Consider the following 17234-nt stretch of genomic DNA (forward strand, 5'->3'; position numbering starts at 1 on the left):
CCTGCTGAGCACAGCATCTGCTTTAATTGTGGGAATAGAGTGCAGGATAAGCCTGCCTGGAGACATGTCTACATTTCAGAGAAAAAAACATGGCTTTTTAAACTTCATAATCTGTTCTTCAATAAAAAAAGTATTTACTGTTAATATCAACAGATCAGCATGCAGCTTCTGTTACAGTTTGTTTATAAACAGCCACAATACATGCAGACTTGAATATGCACATTAAACATTTAAAATTCTAATGAAACCGTAAGAAAGAAATAACATTTAAGAAGCTTAGAACAAACTATCTTCTGTAAAATATGCTTTACGTCAGTAATAACAGTTTGGAAGAAGAGTTGTGTTACTTAAAAAAATTTTTAAAACTGCTCACTTTCAGAAAAGTGCAACATACAGCTGAAAACATTCAAGGTTCTTATTTGTGCAGTGTAGTAAAAAATATAAGCTGCATGTTTATATTAGTATGAGTGGAAAGGGTGGATATTAATGACATTACTGTGCATTCTTACCCAGCAACCAGAACATATTTTCCATCTGGTTGATTCTTTAACCTTTCCAGCAGGGACAAACGTACTTTGGCTTTGGTTTGGCCATAGATCTCAACTTCATCTGTAAGCAATCCTATCTCCTTGGCAAGTACATCAACAGCTTTTGGACTCTGTGCTCGGGAAATCTCAATATCACTGGAAAAGAAAACAAATAGGAGCCAGGAGATTTCTCTCAGCTTAGGTGGTCGACGACAAAGCACAAAACAACAGCAAATACTCCAACAATGGGGTTATTGTGATCAGTTTTCAGTCCTCTCTCACATTTTATTAACCGAACCTGAATAGTAGCTAACACCTAATATAACATGGAAAATCACATGCAGTGTTTGTTAATTGTTACAATTTCACGGAGTTCTCTCTTTTAGTCAGATTCCAAATATTACGTAATGCTTTCACATCAAGCTGGAGTCTCCTGGATGCTCAACCACGTCCCACTGGAATGGATGCTTCTGTTTTTGTTTTTCTTCTCCCTCCCAACATATCTCAGCACACACACTTTACTAAACAGCACATACATTCCTCGGTCAACAGTCACATAAACACATTAGCTAAATCTGATGCTCAAGCGTGGAGCACCTTTCATCAGAGGGTACTGCCAAGCAGGTTAAGCCTCACTGCTCCCCCACGAGGGCACCGAGGGAAACGAGGAATTTGAATACAAACTCATGCACTTTTAAAACACAGCTAAATTGAAAATGGCCCCATAGAAGGACGTTAATGCACTGGGCTCAGGCCACAAGTCCAGTGAACTTACAAACCGTCTCCAGCGAGGACCGTGAGTGGCAGCTGAGGCAAGAGAACAAGCAGAGGGAAAGCACACATGGTAGAATTATCTGAGGGGAGGTGGCTGAGGGCTGGCAGACAGTATCATAGCTGCAATTCCTGACCTAGACCACCTGGGGTCTTTGGATTCAATACTCCTTTGAGGATTTTTCATTTTTTGAGCTTGACCTAGTTGCCCCTTATGTCCACTTAAGCATTTAGCAGCTGCAAGCTCCCATGGCAGTAAAGTCCAGGATGCAGAACGCAACATGTGAGGAGTTGTCTCCTTTGGCTTTGAATTGCTCACAACACCACAACACCAGTTAAAAAATTACCAAGAGACTAATTACTTTCAGCCTAGCCAGGCTAAATTCCTTCCTGCAGTTGATTACAATATTTTTAAGTTAGAATCTGGCAATGGCATCAAAGCAAATGTCCTGAACTTTCAAACGGTCTGCAAGACCTCAAATATCCACAGATGAACAGGGAGCTACTGCCAGATCCCAACTCTATGTGTGGATTTAGGCTGTTCTGCATCTACCAGCAAACTATCAATTTGTGCCAACTAAATTGCTTGCAATTCTTTGAGGATATCCTAAACCAGGACCATTATTCAATTCTAATTCTCAAGCATCCCTCTTTTGCACCCTGCAGCAACTAAATGAAAGCCAGAAACCATCCATCCACACACTGATACAAGCCAGTACTACGGGATGAGAAGCTACTCGATCACAGCACTCAATGGTTGGGTTGCAGAACATTGCACTGCATTGCACTGGAATGTGCTTACTTTCAAAGACCTACTAAGCACATCCTCTTGCATACAAGGATATACCTTTGGCTTCCTTATGCATTACTTCAAACAAAACTGGCTGTACATATGCATCAAAAACATACGGTGGAGTTACTTAAAAACCTCACATGACATAGCATATTTAATGTTTTCTTTCAGAACTCTTTATAAAAAAAACCACTTGAGTCCCAGAAAAAGTGCTGCTAAGTTGATGACAATCAAGTCCCTTAAAGTTTTAAGTAAATAAAATGTGTAGGGTGCATGCTCTCCTGCTAAAGGAATTGATGAATTTGGCAAGGGGGGAAAGGTGTAGACTAATATAAAAGGACATTAATCTGCTTTTTGTTTTTCCTCCTGCTAAATGTATCAGCCTCTTTACTAAAAGAGAGAAGCTATTATTTCAAATCTCAGATCAGTTTATAGAGACTCACTACAGAAATCCCAGCCCTTGCTATTTCTCTCATTTCCTGGGCCACAAATATCTCCCTTTTGGTGTTCTGGAAGAAATAATGAGGCTTTTCCCACCCTGCAAGTACCACTACTGGCAAAAAAAGTGGATCAGGCTAAACTGACCAGGCTGTACACTTAAAAGTGGATGCTAACAGTTCTACATTGGTAAAACCACTGCTGTCATAATTTTCCCACCTGAAAAGCTCTCAAGAACCTTCAAGCCTTACTAGACTTAGAAACAGTTGAATGACAGATTGCACCCTCATACATGCAATAAAGTGATAAAAAGCATAATTTCACAATTAAGTGACACTTACACCACAACTACTGCTGGGACTAAACAACACATACAAAATGTTTACGTCTAGTCTAGTTATTTCTGATAAAAGTGTTTTCTAAAACACAGGAAATTAAAGTTTTTATCATAACTAGCATTTAGAAGTCTACATTTGCAGCTAGCTCTCTTAGTTTGACAATATATTGTCTACATTAGAAATACCAGGATTCTTCAGTAAGTTAGGTTATTCAATATTGCAGGAAATGTGCAACAGTGGTTCCTCTGCATGAGTGAGATTTGTTAAGCAGATAGTCATAATGTACAAAATATGAGAAAATTTAAAAGATGGGACAGGCTTTAAATCTACTCAGCCTGTGTGACAGAATTTTTTTTACTGCAAGAAAAAAAGGAGTCTCTTTACTTTTTCTTATAAGAAAAACTTCCGATCCAGTCCCAATATCTTTGGAAATACTTCAGTTAACACCTGGATATCTCAGAAATCGAAATGCACATGTTCCTCATTTTAGTGCTTAAGCAGCTTTGCCTCATTTTCAATGAAAATTCCATCTGTTTCCACACAATATGGTGTATTACCATAGGATTACCTTTTATCAGAGGATATTTTCCATCTCATGAGCTATTTACACTTAAAATAAGACATAAAGCTACAGAGTTATCAAATAAATGGAAGTCTTATTGTTGGTTATCTTACATGCCATTATACAGTAACTATGTAAATATTTATGTACTACATGCACAGTCATATTGGGAACACTTTTTTCAGTTACTCACCATCACACTTATGACATCACATGCTTTAATCTACTGTTTAACTGTATTATTTAAGGATAGATTTTTCAGGATTTAATTCTAAAAATGCTACATGCTGGCCCAGAAAAAGCTCAAGCATTCTTCCCCCTTCTGCCCCAGGTAGAAATAGAAAACTAATACTGTTGGCATCTCTGTTTTAAATTGCAATTGCATCCATTACCATTAAACTGTTGTAACAGACACTGAAAACTGAACCAAAGTGCTTAGAAAAGAAAACGCTTTGTTTAAGCTTTCCAAAAACACAGCAGTGGGGTTCAGAATTACAGAATCACCGAGTGGTTGAAGGTTGGAAGGGACTGCTGGAGGTCATTTGGTTAAGCCCCCCTGCTCAAGAGGAGCCACCTAGAGCCAGTTGCCCAGGACCATGTTCAGGTGACTTCTGAAAAGCGCTAAGGATGGAGACTCCACAACCTCCCTCGGAAATCCTGGACCAGTGCTTGGTCACCCCCATAGTAAAGAAGTGTTTCCTGATGGTTCCTCTCTCCATCACCTAACACAAAGCAAAGCACTTCAGCACAGCACAGAGCTCAGGCTGCTCTAAATGTCAGAGATGACAAGAACTGTGCTCAGGCAGACCTAAAATCCCTGCAGGCCGGACATGGGCCTTGGGAGGTGAATGACAGGACCTGATTGAAAAGATTCTGGCTACGAGAACAAATACACTTCCTGCTTTTCACATCTACACAGGAATTTAAAAGTCTAATGCAGAAGAAAGTACTTCTATGGAGGGAAGCAAATAAATACAAGATCAAATGCCATTGAAATTAGTAGACCTTAAATAGATCCATAAACCCCTTCCTACGTTAGGGTTTAGTGATTAGTAACTTCTTGTATTTTGTATTTCTGTTGATGTTAGACAAGGCTTCACCTCCCTCCCTCAGTGAAACCTTCCATCTTTAGGACTTCATTAAATAAAGCTTGGCTTGAAAGCACACATAAGTAAATTGAAAAGAAACAGAAGAACATGTTCACAATGAGGCATACAACAAAACAGCACAACATGTAGCCCACAAAAAACGATTAAAACTATTCAGGCATGGACCATTTTTAGGTTTGTTGTCACATTTAACACCTTCAAACTCCTTTTTTGTTGTTTAATTATAAAAAAACCCAAACCCAACACTCATTACCTGGGCACTGGGGAGAGGGGCTGCAGTTTCAAGCAGCGAAGGTCCCACTTCCTGTACTGCTGGGACTGGATCCACTGCTCTGTGTTTTTTACCATGTTCTGTTTTTAAACAAGAAAACAGCACACACCAGCTGCATCATAAATGCTGAACACTAATTTAAAATGATCTCATGAGTATGTTGAAATAACTTTTAAGGCAAAGGCTAACAAAAAACAAACTTTAAAGTCTTTCCATTTCGTGGTTTTAGGATGAAAGAAAAAACAAACATTGCACTATTACTGTCCTATTGTTTGTCCACATTTCAAAAAGAGACAAGACCATTAACATGTAAGTGGCAGAGAGAAGTCTCTAATTAGGAGACACATTTGGAGGTTGTGTTGGGCTTTTTTCTGGTAAAATGGAGAATTACTTTTATCCTCTCACACCTTAAAAATAATGGAAGATATGAATTGTTCACTGACAGACTCACTCCTTCCACATAAACCAATAAACTTTCACCCCCTCTATCCATCACACCACAAAAAATGTGCACAGATATAATTAACCTTCATTGTCTTACCAGAAGAAGTAACATTAGTCTCTTGAAACAAGGGCTTCTGCCAAGCTTTACTGTAATCACCAGAATTATGATTATTTGAGTTTCAATTTACCTTTTTCTAACTAAACATAACAGGCACTATTCACCCTAACTAACTGATTTAGAGTTGCTATAAAAATGGAAGGCAGGTAAAATGTTCAAAAGAGCCAAACAAAAATTAAAATCTAACCTGACGAAGCAGTTTCTCACAGAAAGAGCAACAAACTGACGATGCTTGAAGTTTTCACTAACCTGCATTCGCATTGCTATTGCAAGATACCCAACCGTGTTTTCAGCAGCATGGTTGTTTTGCCGACCGTAGTTGTGTTTCTCTGCAAGATAAAAGTATTGCACCAATAAACCACAAAGCTTCTGTAAGTAGGGACGTGTATTTGAAATCCATGCCCAAACAAAAATTTTCTGAATGCTGACCTGAAATTGAACAATGTCAGTGACAAAATTATACGTGACTTCTTTAATACTTTGATGAAATCACTCAGGAGGATGGATATAGTGTGAAAACCGAAGAGCAACTCTACACTCTGAAGCATATTACACATATGCATACATATGCATATGACAAAGCATATACCTTCTAGAAAATTACAAAACACAGAGATTAATCCCAGAATGCAAAAATTTACTTTTGGATGAAAACAAAACAGCACAAAAAAAGCTAACTAAAATCCAGACTGCTGTGAGGATATGAAAAGTGACATACATTTTTTAAATGCCTAAATGAACATAGTAAAGACTGTTCTTTTCCACACATCATTTATAGCAAGAGAGAGCAATGAAATTATCAGAGAATACTGCATAGGATTATTATCCAATGGGATTTATAACTTGGAATCAGAATAATCAACATTTTCTGAGCAGCAAAAGTTATCTTCATCAATGTGACATTAAAAGTTGATATTCTGAAGAGTTTACACAATTTAAAGTTACTTCAATTTTAGAGACAACTATAATTGTTTCTGGTGGCACTATATCATATAGTAATCCTATATTAGCTACCCTAGCTAAACATATTGTCATTTTCCTGTAATCCGTTTTTTGGCTTGTTCTTCAGTTGTTGCTTATTGACTTTTATTAAGACACAATTTATCCAAAATTCACATCCTAGTCTCTGTGAGCATATCAAGGCCCCAGTCACATTCTGAAGGGCGTAGACATAACTGTAATAAAAAATAACAACTGTATGCTGACAGCTTTAACCTTTCCCCCACAGGGAACTGAAGTACAAACCCTGACCTGGGTCAAGCTCTCACTCAAATCATCCCATCTGTACTGGTCATAAAACGCTCATGCTGCCTTGCACAATTACCCCTCCCAACAGGGGTCCATGCGGTGGCAGGGCACCAAAACCTCAGGCTGGAGCCAGAGAGCAGGCAGAGGGGTACAGAGGAGCTAGCCCTGCACCCTACCCCACCACACTCACTCCAGCACACCCTCTCACACCCATCACCAAGAAAGCGCACAAGAGCCTTTCTGCGGGCACCCTCAGCCTCCTTCTGTCTGTTTTCTACTCCTTTCTCAAACTTCTCTGCCAAGCAGGCATCTATACACCAGTGACAAATCTAACCAAGCAGAAGGTGACAGTCCTGACATTAAACTCTACTTAAGAAAGTACCTGAAAAATCCTTCTTACTTGTATTAACATTTGCCATTTAAATAATAAAATAAATTAAAAAATCTTCTGGAGATGCTCAGTTTTAGAGTCAGACAGAGGAATTTTACTGGAACAGCCTATCACAGTCATAAATTGACTATTGTTGCTTTGAGACTGGGCTGGGAGAGCTGCCAAAGAGAAAAATGAATTAGGAAGAATGAAGTTTTAAATCCACTTTCAGACAGCTGTGCTTTACAGAAACATTTTGAGTTTTTATGTTATTTGGCTTAATATGACTTCTTTATCAGGGCAGAGTTAGCATGTGTGTAAATACATATCAGAATGAGACATTTCCTTTCAATAAACTACTTCTCTCAGGCTGCCTATGCTACACACTCACCCCACAAATGACTAACCAGGCTTTTACAGGGGTGAAGGTGAAGCTAAAGGTGAAAGTCATGCACACATCAGATAGCAAGGCAATCACAGGATTGCAACAGCTCTTGTAGGATAAATTTTCCAGATGGGAGCTGGAATAGCATCCTCTGCTTTGAACTGTGGCCAGAAGATCAGCTGAACTGCAGGCATTGTGCTCACTCCTGTGGCTCACCCCAGAGAGGGCCCATCCGCCCATCTATCCATACCCTATTGTGTAGATGGGTGAGAGTTGCTGTCATGCACTACCTGCCTGCTCAGGGGGCTTAGAATAGAAAAGAAGTGGGAAAATGGTTGAATTTCCCACTAACACACTGAAACCATACGGGTTTCAGCTTTCAAGTGATCCCAAAGGAGGTGGACATCAAATCCCAAATAATTTTGGCATCCTTAAGTTTTGTTCAGAAAACAGGATTTTTATGTCTATACATACACATATAAAGTATTTTCATGCATGACACTACCAGCACTCTTTTGATTCCAAAATCATCAGCACAGCAGATTAAGAGGTTGCAGTGCAGGAAACATTTTGAAATTGTAATAATTTAAAAAACTGATAAGATTAAAAAAAATACTTAAAAAATAATTCACCTTGGAGCAAACACTATTAGCTCTGCTCCCCTGGCTTACATCACTGTATTTGCCCAATTCAGCTATGTCCTTGAAAATCTGAGTGCTTTTAAAACATGTGAGAGTGTTAGACTACACAAATACCTATGTAAGATATAAATATAGCCATCATCTAGCAAGGATAGAAGTTATTTTGTGGCCATTGTTTCTTTCAGGCTCCATTTAGATCCTGTGACCCCACAGATGTTAAGTTGGACATTTTTAAAGCAAGAAAAAAAACTCAGAACAGTTTCCAAGCACCTCAGCCAGATTCCACCATATATTGAGTGAAGACTGAGTTGTTTTTCCAAGGTCATGACTGCTCCACAATAGGCTTTTAATAAATATCTAGCAATTAAACTAAGTGCATTCTTCCCGTCAAAGACACCTGTGTTTCATGTACCTCTCTAGTAAGTCTTGAGGCCAGCATTTTTTACAGCTGTGTAAATGCATTTCTGCTATTCTTTTGGAGTTTCTCCAAGATTCTGACAATCTCAAAAGCAGGACCATAAAGACAGAGGGACATTTGTTACGTAAGGTGTATTTAAATTCTCTTGCTAAAAATCTCATGCTGCCTTTCCAAACAAATGCCATACTTAGCACAGCCCATTTCTACAACTTGAAAAATAAAAATAAAGCTACATTTTTATGCCAAATTTTATGTTTCCATCCTTGAGAATTGTGCTGTGGTACATGAACACTACTCAGATTTGAATGCAGTTTTCCTAACAGGACTCTTTTAGGGAAGGGAAACATTAATATTATCTATAGTTCTATAGAACCACTAAAGCATGACGTTAAGTCTCAAGACATGCCATGTAGTACACTGCATAACTTTGGTTAATAAGGTTTGTCTTACCCCCATCCTGCCTTCATAGACCTGTACCTATGCCCCGAGTCCAACACCCAAGAGATATCTGCTTAAAAGGATTAAAATGAGGAGAATTCATTCCTTTTAAAGTATTTATAGGTGCTACTGCTGTACCACCATTCCCTCTCTTCTCTGCCCCTTTCCCTTTCTCCCACATTCCTCCTTCACATAAGAATATGTTATACTAGTAGGTTGGGTACCTGCTGAAGAGACCTATGATCCAAGCCCTACTCCACAGATAGTTAACAATTATATCCAACAATCCCTATGCAAAATAAGCAGGCATTAAAAGACACAAGGAATCTCCTAATCACTAGGCTAGGAAAAAGAAAACATGAACTATTTTTGGAAGGCTTGTGCAGCACTGTCAATGGATAAGGCTTGGTAGCCACCCCTGAGATCCTCATTAGTATCAAAGCACTGTTCAGGGAGGTGGAAGACAAATGCCCAAATGCTTGCAGACAATTCAGTCTGACAACTGAGACAATAACTTAGACCTCCCATGCCTGCAATGTATTCAAGCCACAAAAGACAAGGAAAGGCACCTCTTGCTAAGGCCATACTTCGCATGGGAACAGCAGCTGCTTTATTATGAGCCTGTCCTTGCATTAGCTCTGCATAGAATGTCCACTTAATTTGTCCTTAGGGAATATTCCTAGTTTAAGAACCATACAATTAGTTTTCCTTGGCCTTATGCCCATTTCCCCAGTTTTGTATCAATAGATGTCAATAAGCACACTTGTGACAGATTCAGAAAAACACATTAAACAATCACACTACCCATGTACTTCCTTATTTTCCTATTCATTTGAAGCATAATCCCATCTGAACACTGAACAGTCAGATTCATATATGTATAACAAATCTTGAAAACATACAGAGATATTCACAAGACATTTTACAGGAAATGCAATTATAGCAGTAGAACAGAATAACTTCTGGGAAGCTTTCTGAGTTTTATTCCTAATGAAATTCTGTATCATTTCTCAGTAGAGAAATTATTGAACATACATCCCCTCCCCAATCTGTCAGGAGAGAAGGGAGAGGAATCCAAACTCTTTTTGTAGGAGTAATTACTGCAGAAGACATTCTGCCTGTTCTTAGCTACACATGATTTCTCTAATCCCCTCCTGCATAATTCTCTGCACACAGCTTCACAGCACTTTGCAGTTGATATTTTTGCCCCTCTTCTCTTTTTCCCATGTTCCAGCTAAGTCCACAGAAGTCACAGAAATGTGGTACTGTAAAACACAGCACTAAATAATAGCTCATGTGATGACCCCAAAGTCTTCTTTCTGAAATATTTGAATTCACAGGCTTATTGCTTATTTAACAATCCCGGTACAGAGAATCTGTTCCAGCTCTTCTTCCCAGACTTCACATCTCTTTCCTATTTAGACATCAGAATCCCATGTATACATCCCCTGAACACAAACACCCACGTCTTAAAGGCCCTCTCCCAAATACATTGCTTTTAAGCACGTTGTGCTGTCACTAACATGCCACACACCTACCTCAAGAACCTTTTAGCACCTCTTACCTGACAGTAAGTCAGGAGAACAACTGATAATGGTGGTTCCAGGCTTTATCCAGGTCATGGGAACATCATCAGGTTTTCTACTGCAAGTTACCACCACATCCACGTGACGAAGCTAGGGTCAGCCAAAACACACCAAGAAACAAAACAAGCATTTAATGTTAGAAACACATTCTTGAATATGCATCTTATAATATTCAGACTAATACAGCAATAGTCTTTTGAGCAAAGTATTTGTGGACAACAACAAAAAAAATCCATATTGACGACTTGATTCTTAACCAATGTGAAATTTAAGAACAATAGCATTTAAAATGAAGCCAAGTGAACAAGCTGTGAAATCATGCAAGTGTGATCAGAGTCTGCACCAATAATATTTAAAGGGAATTACACAGTTTTAAAGAAAAAAAAACTATAATTGTTCAAAGTCCTATCCAGTAAGGTAACTTGGAGAGACTTTAGAAAGAGAAGGGTTGAAAGACGGTAAATAGGCAATTATAAAGAGTACAGTCAGATTATCTGACAGTAGAAGACCAGGCCAGCTGACAGGAATGCAAGATGACCTTATCTGCAAACATCAATGCCTTTGATGAATACCAAATAAACTTTTTTTTTTTCCTTCTCAGTTCATGTTTGCTAATCAGTGCCTTTGATTTTGTTCAACCTGACAGATGTTGAAGGAAAAATGGTTAGTACAAAAATTCTTATAATCAAAGACATAAGTGTCTTCCTTTCCTCCCTCCTCTGAAACAGGGCCCTGTTTTGGAATCACCATGAGATTAAGGGACAGCACCAGAGGCAGATGTATCCACTAAAAAAAGCAAAATAGAGGCACAGCACTGCCTCAAGCCTGAATGTAAAAGTTATTTTAGAGATGCAGTCATTTTGAAATTAAATTTACATTGAAAAATGTAAATTAATACCAAGTGTCACAAACTGATGGAGTCCCTCTGTGTATTGACTTGGGACTGACAAGAATTCCAGCTTCTTTTTTGGCCAAAAGTGCTCTGATGCAATCCTGCCCAACACTCCTGCCAAGAAAGAATAGCTACAAATCCTGTCAGGATAGCAGGTTTTTGGCACAGCTGAGAATCCAGGAGGGGAGAAGAGCATAACTGTGGTGGAAAAGGCAGAAAGCTAAAAAAGCTGTCTTCTCCTCAGAGAACACAAAGATGGCCTAACCCTCCTTAGAGATCCACATGCGGAAACAAAGCCAGAAGTGTGGGAGAAAATTTACTTGCTTGATAAATGACTAATGCAATGAGCTGATTCAGGCTTTAGTCAGAAGTCCTGCAACACTCCTATGACTGCCTGCAAACGTGCAGTCTCAGCAGTCATTCAGCCTTATCCAAATTGCTCACACTCCCGCCTCTGGTGTGCATATCAACTTACATGCCACTCCTAGAAGGCCAAATAAGTCATAATGTTTGACCAGGTCAAATCACACCGAGGAATCTGCAAGCAAATTTGGATAAAAAGATGCTTACCAAGAACACAGTGCTGAAGACCCGCTTTTCCCTGCAAAAGGAGGCAGTCTCTGCCATAACAGTCAACATCAACATAGGGAAAACCAGTGATTATTCACAGTTAGATGAACACAGCCTTTTTATTTGTAAGGGAAACAAAACAACCAACAAACCATACTCTAGCAGTTATCATTCACATATTCACAGTCAGATATGTCTTTCCATGCAAAGCCTCTGGGACAAGGACTAAGAACTTTGCACACTGCTTTGCATCATGAAACTATGAAACAATTGAGAGCTGTATGCAGCAAGTTATAATTATGACAAATGTTCAGCCAATATACTTATGACAGATTTGATTCAATGTAACTACATTGCCAGAAAACAACTGACCTGACCAGATATTCATCTCTATGACTACTGAACCTAATGTTAAAAAATGCTTCTAACAGCTGAACACAATCATCTTTTTAGCCAACACTAGTTTGGATGGCTAACATTGTACATCCCATAAATATATAAGAAAACCAGCTGAATCTTTCATCTCATTGCCCTGCCCCACCTTCTTCATTAAAAAAGTTGTATCACACAGCAGCGAACAGTTGTCCTATGAGTTGAAGACATGTTGATCTCAGAGCCATCCCCACTAGGATTGCCTTTTCCTTATTTCACAAAGAAAGTAAATGTAAAGTAATTAATAAAAAAAAAAAAAAAAAAAAAAGAAAAAAAGAAAAAAAAGGCATAGTTCCAACTGTAACTCTCTCACTATAAGCACGTATTTTATGTGCCACTATTGAAAAAGTTACTGGAGAGTCAATAAAGTATATGTCACACTTGACAAGATTTTTTTTCCCCCCTGTATTAAAATATATATATATACCCAGAAACTTGTTAGACTGTGACAGTGAGGCCACTGAAAACAAAATAGTTGTTTACAGAATTTTGGGTGTCCTTGGAGGAGATTTGTGAACTCCACCAGGGCATTCACAAGAAGTTAGGCCCCTGCCTCCCCTGCTTTTTTTCCTCTCTTGCCACAACCTATTCTTACAACTGCCTGTAAATCACCAAAGCAAGCTGCAAGCCTTGGGAGGCATGTGCAGCCTTACCTCCTACATCAGAAACAAGGCGTTAGAGATGGAAAAGACCTATGAAATCATCACATCCAGCCTCCCTAGCAAACACACCACACAGTCCGTGGGCAGAGGACACATCTCACAGGAAGCAGATGCTACAGGCAGCTGCAGCCAGGAGGCCAAGGAGATACCCATGAGGGGGAATGTGTGATCACAGGGCAACAGACTGCCTGGTGCTCTCTGCACAGCAAGGCTGTGTCCTACCAGGCAGGTGAGAGGAAGGTATAACAAGCATCATGCCAAACCACTCCTAATGCACCAGGTAATAGGCTAAAGAAAAAGTAAGCTAATACTCCAGTAGTATCCTGCCTTCTCACTGGCAAATATTTTTTCAGTTGGGAAGAGCTGTGCCATTAGTAATCTGAAATCTTACCTCATAATAAAGTACAACTCTCTCCACCAAGATTTAAGTAGAAGCAGATTAAGAAGCACCACCCATTCCCAAGATAGAACTCCAAATGTTAAAACAACAATACATACTTTCCAGCCAAGTATTTAATGATAATGGTACAAAGCATCTGTATATTCAAGACAGCTGACAGCCTGTTTTGCCATGAAACCTGCAAAAAAATTTAATTTCCCCATAGTTAAAACTAGCTGCTACAAAATCAATTTTTAAATACATGACCAAAGGAAAAAAAAAAAAAATAAAAAAAAAATTAGTATTTGAAATGCAAAAGCCCTCAATCTCCTGGGTCTGAAGCTGGGCCAGCTAAAATTTAAGAGATGAGATGAAGAAAAGGAAGCCGAGTCAAATTTTTTCACTATTCTCCTCATGAAAAGACTCAATTTACACATTGATTTACAGATCAGGTTCCATTTCAATCACAGCCTATCTAATTACTTTCTGAAATCTTGAAAAAGTGTTATGTCAGCAACTGGTTTCAGATACTTTGACCCCAAAGGCATATTCATAGAATCATAGAATATCTTGGGTTGAAAGAGACCTCTAAAGGTCATCTAGTCCAATCCTCCCTACAACAAGCAGGAACATCTCACACTAGAACAGATTGCTCAGAGCCCCATCAAGCCTGACCTTTAATGTCTCCAGGGATGGGGCCCCCACCACCTCTCTAAGTTACCTGTTCCAGTGATCCACCACCCTCATATTAAATAACTTTTTCCTAATGTCCAACCTAAATCTACCATTCTCTAGCTTGAAACCATTACCCCTTGTTCTATCATTATATGCTCTTGTGAACAGCTCTTCCCAAGCCTTCCTATAGGCTCCCTTCAGGTATTGAAAGGTGGTTATAAGGTGCCCCTAGAGTCTTGTCTACTTTAGGCTGAACAACCCCAACTCCCTCAGCCTGTCTTCATAAGAGAGGTGCTTCAGCCCTCTGATCATTTTCATTGTCCTCATCTGGACACACTTCAACAGGTCCATGTCCTTCTTGTGTTGGGGCTCCAGAGCAGATGCAGTACTTCAGGTGAGGTCTCACCAGGGCAGAGCAGAAGGGCAGAATCACCACTCTTCATCTGCTGGCCACGCTTCTTTTGATGCAGCCCAGCACGTTTAGCCTTCTGGGCTGCAACTGCACATTTGTGGCTTTTCGATCCACTAGCATGCTCAGGTATTTTCCACAGGGCTGCTCTCTAGCACGTCTTCTTGTACTGATATTCTCCTTGAGTGTGTTTCTTCCAGCTCTGTCTCTTTCTCAGGAAGCTGAACCTACAGTTTGTAAATCATTTGCAACCCACTAGGACAACTGTGGCTGGTCTGCTCCAATCCATCCCCTACTGGTTATGGTCCTCAGGGATGAGCTGCAGCCCACAGCCACCAGCTCCCTGCTACCATCTTCTTGCCCAGACATTGACAGCCCTTTCCCTATCAAATGTACCTGCCCTACACTGTGCATGTGACAAATAGATCCACATCTGTACTGCAGGCTCAAGCCTACTGCTATGATGCTTGATTTAGCAGCTGTTCCTCTAGCTCACAGGCAGGGAGATAAATTTCAGATTGTGAGTAACAGATATGATGCACACAAAATGATTAAAAAGAAGTATTTTCATTAGAAGCTCTCATGCAGTTTCCCTCTCCTCCTATGGGATTCGTATACCTGATCTGACATCCTTTCATACTTATTTGTGTCCCACAATATAAAATGTATTTTTCTCCCAGTACCAAGACACTTATCAAGACAGCAAAAACAGGACAGCAAATGACTAAGAGATGTCTAATAGTCTGAAGCTTAAGTGTTGGCCCGAAGGAAAAAGGAGACTGTGGCCAAAAAAGGTTCTTATCAAATCTGAAAAATGAATCTTCCATTCATGTGCTCCAGTCGAACCAGTCTCCTACTTTTCAACCAGGCTTTTAGAAACATACTTTCCATTTTTTATTACATCTAGATAGACTGATTTTTCAGTTCTTTTACAACAAAGATGTAGGATAGCAGGTCTCCTCAACGTAGTGTGGTTCACATGCAGACTACATGTAAAACAGTGTTGAAATCGTGGATGACTGAACTTAGATGACTGCACTGAAACTCAGTTTCCTCACAGGTACGAAGCATTATCCATGTGTTTGGCAGGAAAAAAATCTGCATTCTTCAATTCAAATCTATTTGATAACCTCCTTTCAAACTAGATAGACAGCCTAATTCTAATATAATAAAATACTAAGCACATCAGTTCCAATTCTTGACCTGTAATGCTGAACTGACTTTTGGCTGACATTTAAAAACAGGCAAGACGTTCTTGAAAATATGTCACTGGATTGTTCTTCAGGCACTCTGCAGTGATGGTGCTTTGAAGAGTTATCTACACAAAGCTTAACAGAATGATAACATCTGTTTTCACCAAAATGCTCAAGCCTTTATATCTTAATTCATTATTGATTTTAGATCCAACATATCAATGCAAAAAGAACAGCATTTCTTCATGACAACTATGCACATCTGTGACAGAATTTTGCGAAGTACACTGCTTTCTTTCATTTGTGATTTTATTTGCAAACCCAGGAAGAGTGTTCAAGAACATGGCTCAGCTGTGCCATGATTATTTTTCATAGCTAAGTCAAGCAAACTCAAAACGGAACAAAAAAACACTAATGATCTGTGCACCTTGACAAAACACGAAGTGAGGAGGGAAAAGAACATGCAAAGTGTGTATTCATGCAGGTCAAAGCAAGGAAATTGAAATGTATTAATCTCTACTTCATTCCCTTTTCCTGCCACACGACAGAAAAGACTTGCTTTAAAGGAGTGCAATAAGTCAGCTGGTATTATGTTGTCTGTACCTCTACATGGTTAGACTTTTCCTAAGGTGGACTAAAATGTACCTTTCTCTTGATAATTTAAAAAATATTTCTGCAAAAGTGTATGGGTAAAAGAAGTAATAACAAGTCCATAGCAATATAAAGCCTGATCCAAAAAAACCTACAACCTTAGTGTTGAGTGTCTCATTTAAACCAATAGAATTTCTAAAGAAAACACTTCTTGTTTTGCTACCCTTTAAAAAGTAGAACAAAGCAGCAGAGCTATTCAAAGATAATGTAGTACCTGCTTAAGAAATGCATGACATCATTAGGTTTGGGATTAGTGCTTCAGTGCAAATGGGGTAGGCCAATGGAGTAAGACAAGTAAAGTACACCTATCCTTAAGCCTAGTTTTTCCTTTCCTGATACATACTGGGGGAAAGAAGGAGGAAAAAAAAAAAAAAAAAGCATCCCAATGAAAAGTTCAGATTCCTTGTAGGTTCATCCCTCACTTTGTAAGTGAGGTTATGCTACCCTTTTCCAAGCAACAACACAGACTGTTACTGTAGAGGTATCACATTCAGAGGAAGAAGAAAAACTGTACAGCCATGTCTAAAGTTAGTGTACTGTGCAGTAAAAACAAAATATGAATTAATTCTTCCAAGTCTTGGAAAAACCTTAACAGCAACTAAGATATTTTCTAACTTGAAATTAAAATTAAAAAAAATTTAAGAGAAGGAACCTTGCAAGTCTAAGCTGTTTTTATTTAATCAGCATTTCAAACGAGCAAAAGAAAATAAATTTGTGTAATCAAGTATAATCATGTTATCTAGCAACATTGTACTTCAAATACAGGTTACCACGAGAGAACAGTGCCTTGCTGTCCAGTAAAAAATCTGTGCTCTGTTTCTGACTCCAGTTTCTGGCAATATGAAACAGGACAGTTTTCCCCGTGCACATTAGATTTTATCTAGGAGCTACAGCTAACTATAGCAGAGTTACAT

The 17234-nt window shown here is 39.0% G+C and overlaps 1 protein-coding gene across 1 annotated transcript in view; it reads right to left on the reverse strand.

Moving 5' to 3' along the window:
* Positions 1 to 17234, reverse strand: part of MTHFD1L (methylenetetrahydrofolate dehydrogenase (NADP+ dependent) 1-like) — a 143867-nt gene that overhangs the window by 114537 nt on the left and 12096 nt on the right. Inside the window, exons 8-11 of the mRNA XM_010000004.1 lie at positions 10436 to 10547; positions 5621 to 5700; positions 4792 to 4889; positions 510 to 683 (exon numbers count right to left, since the gene is read on the reverse strand). Of these exons, the coding sequence (XP_009998306.1) occupies positions 510 to 683; positions 4792 to 4889; positions 5621 to 5700; positions 10436 to 10547 (464 nt within the window). The remainder of the gene's footprint in view (positions 1 to 509; positions 684 to 4791; positions 4890 to 5620; positions 5701 to 10435; positions 10548 to 17234) is intronic.

The sequence above is a fragment of the Chaetura pelagica genome, unplaced genomic scaffold (assembly GCF_000747805.2).
Source record: "Chaetura pelagica isolate M959 unplaced genomic scaffold, ChaPel_1.0 scaffold135, whole genome shotgun sequence".
In the NCBI taxonomy this organism is placed as follows: Eukaryota; Metazoa; Chordata; class Aves; order Apodiformes; family Apodidae; genus Chaetura; species Chaetura pelagica.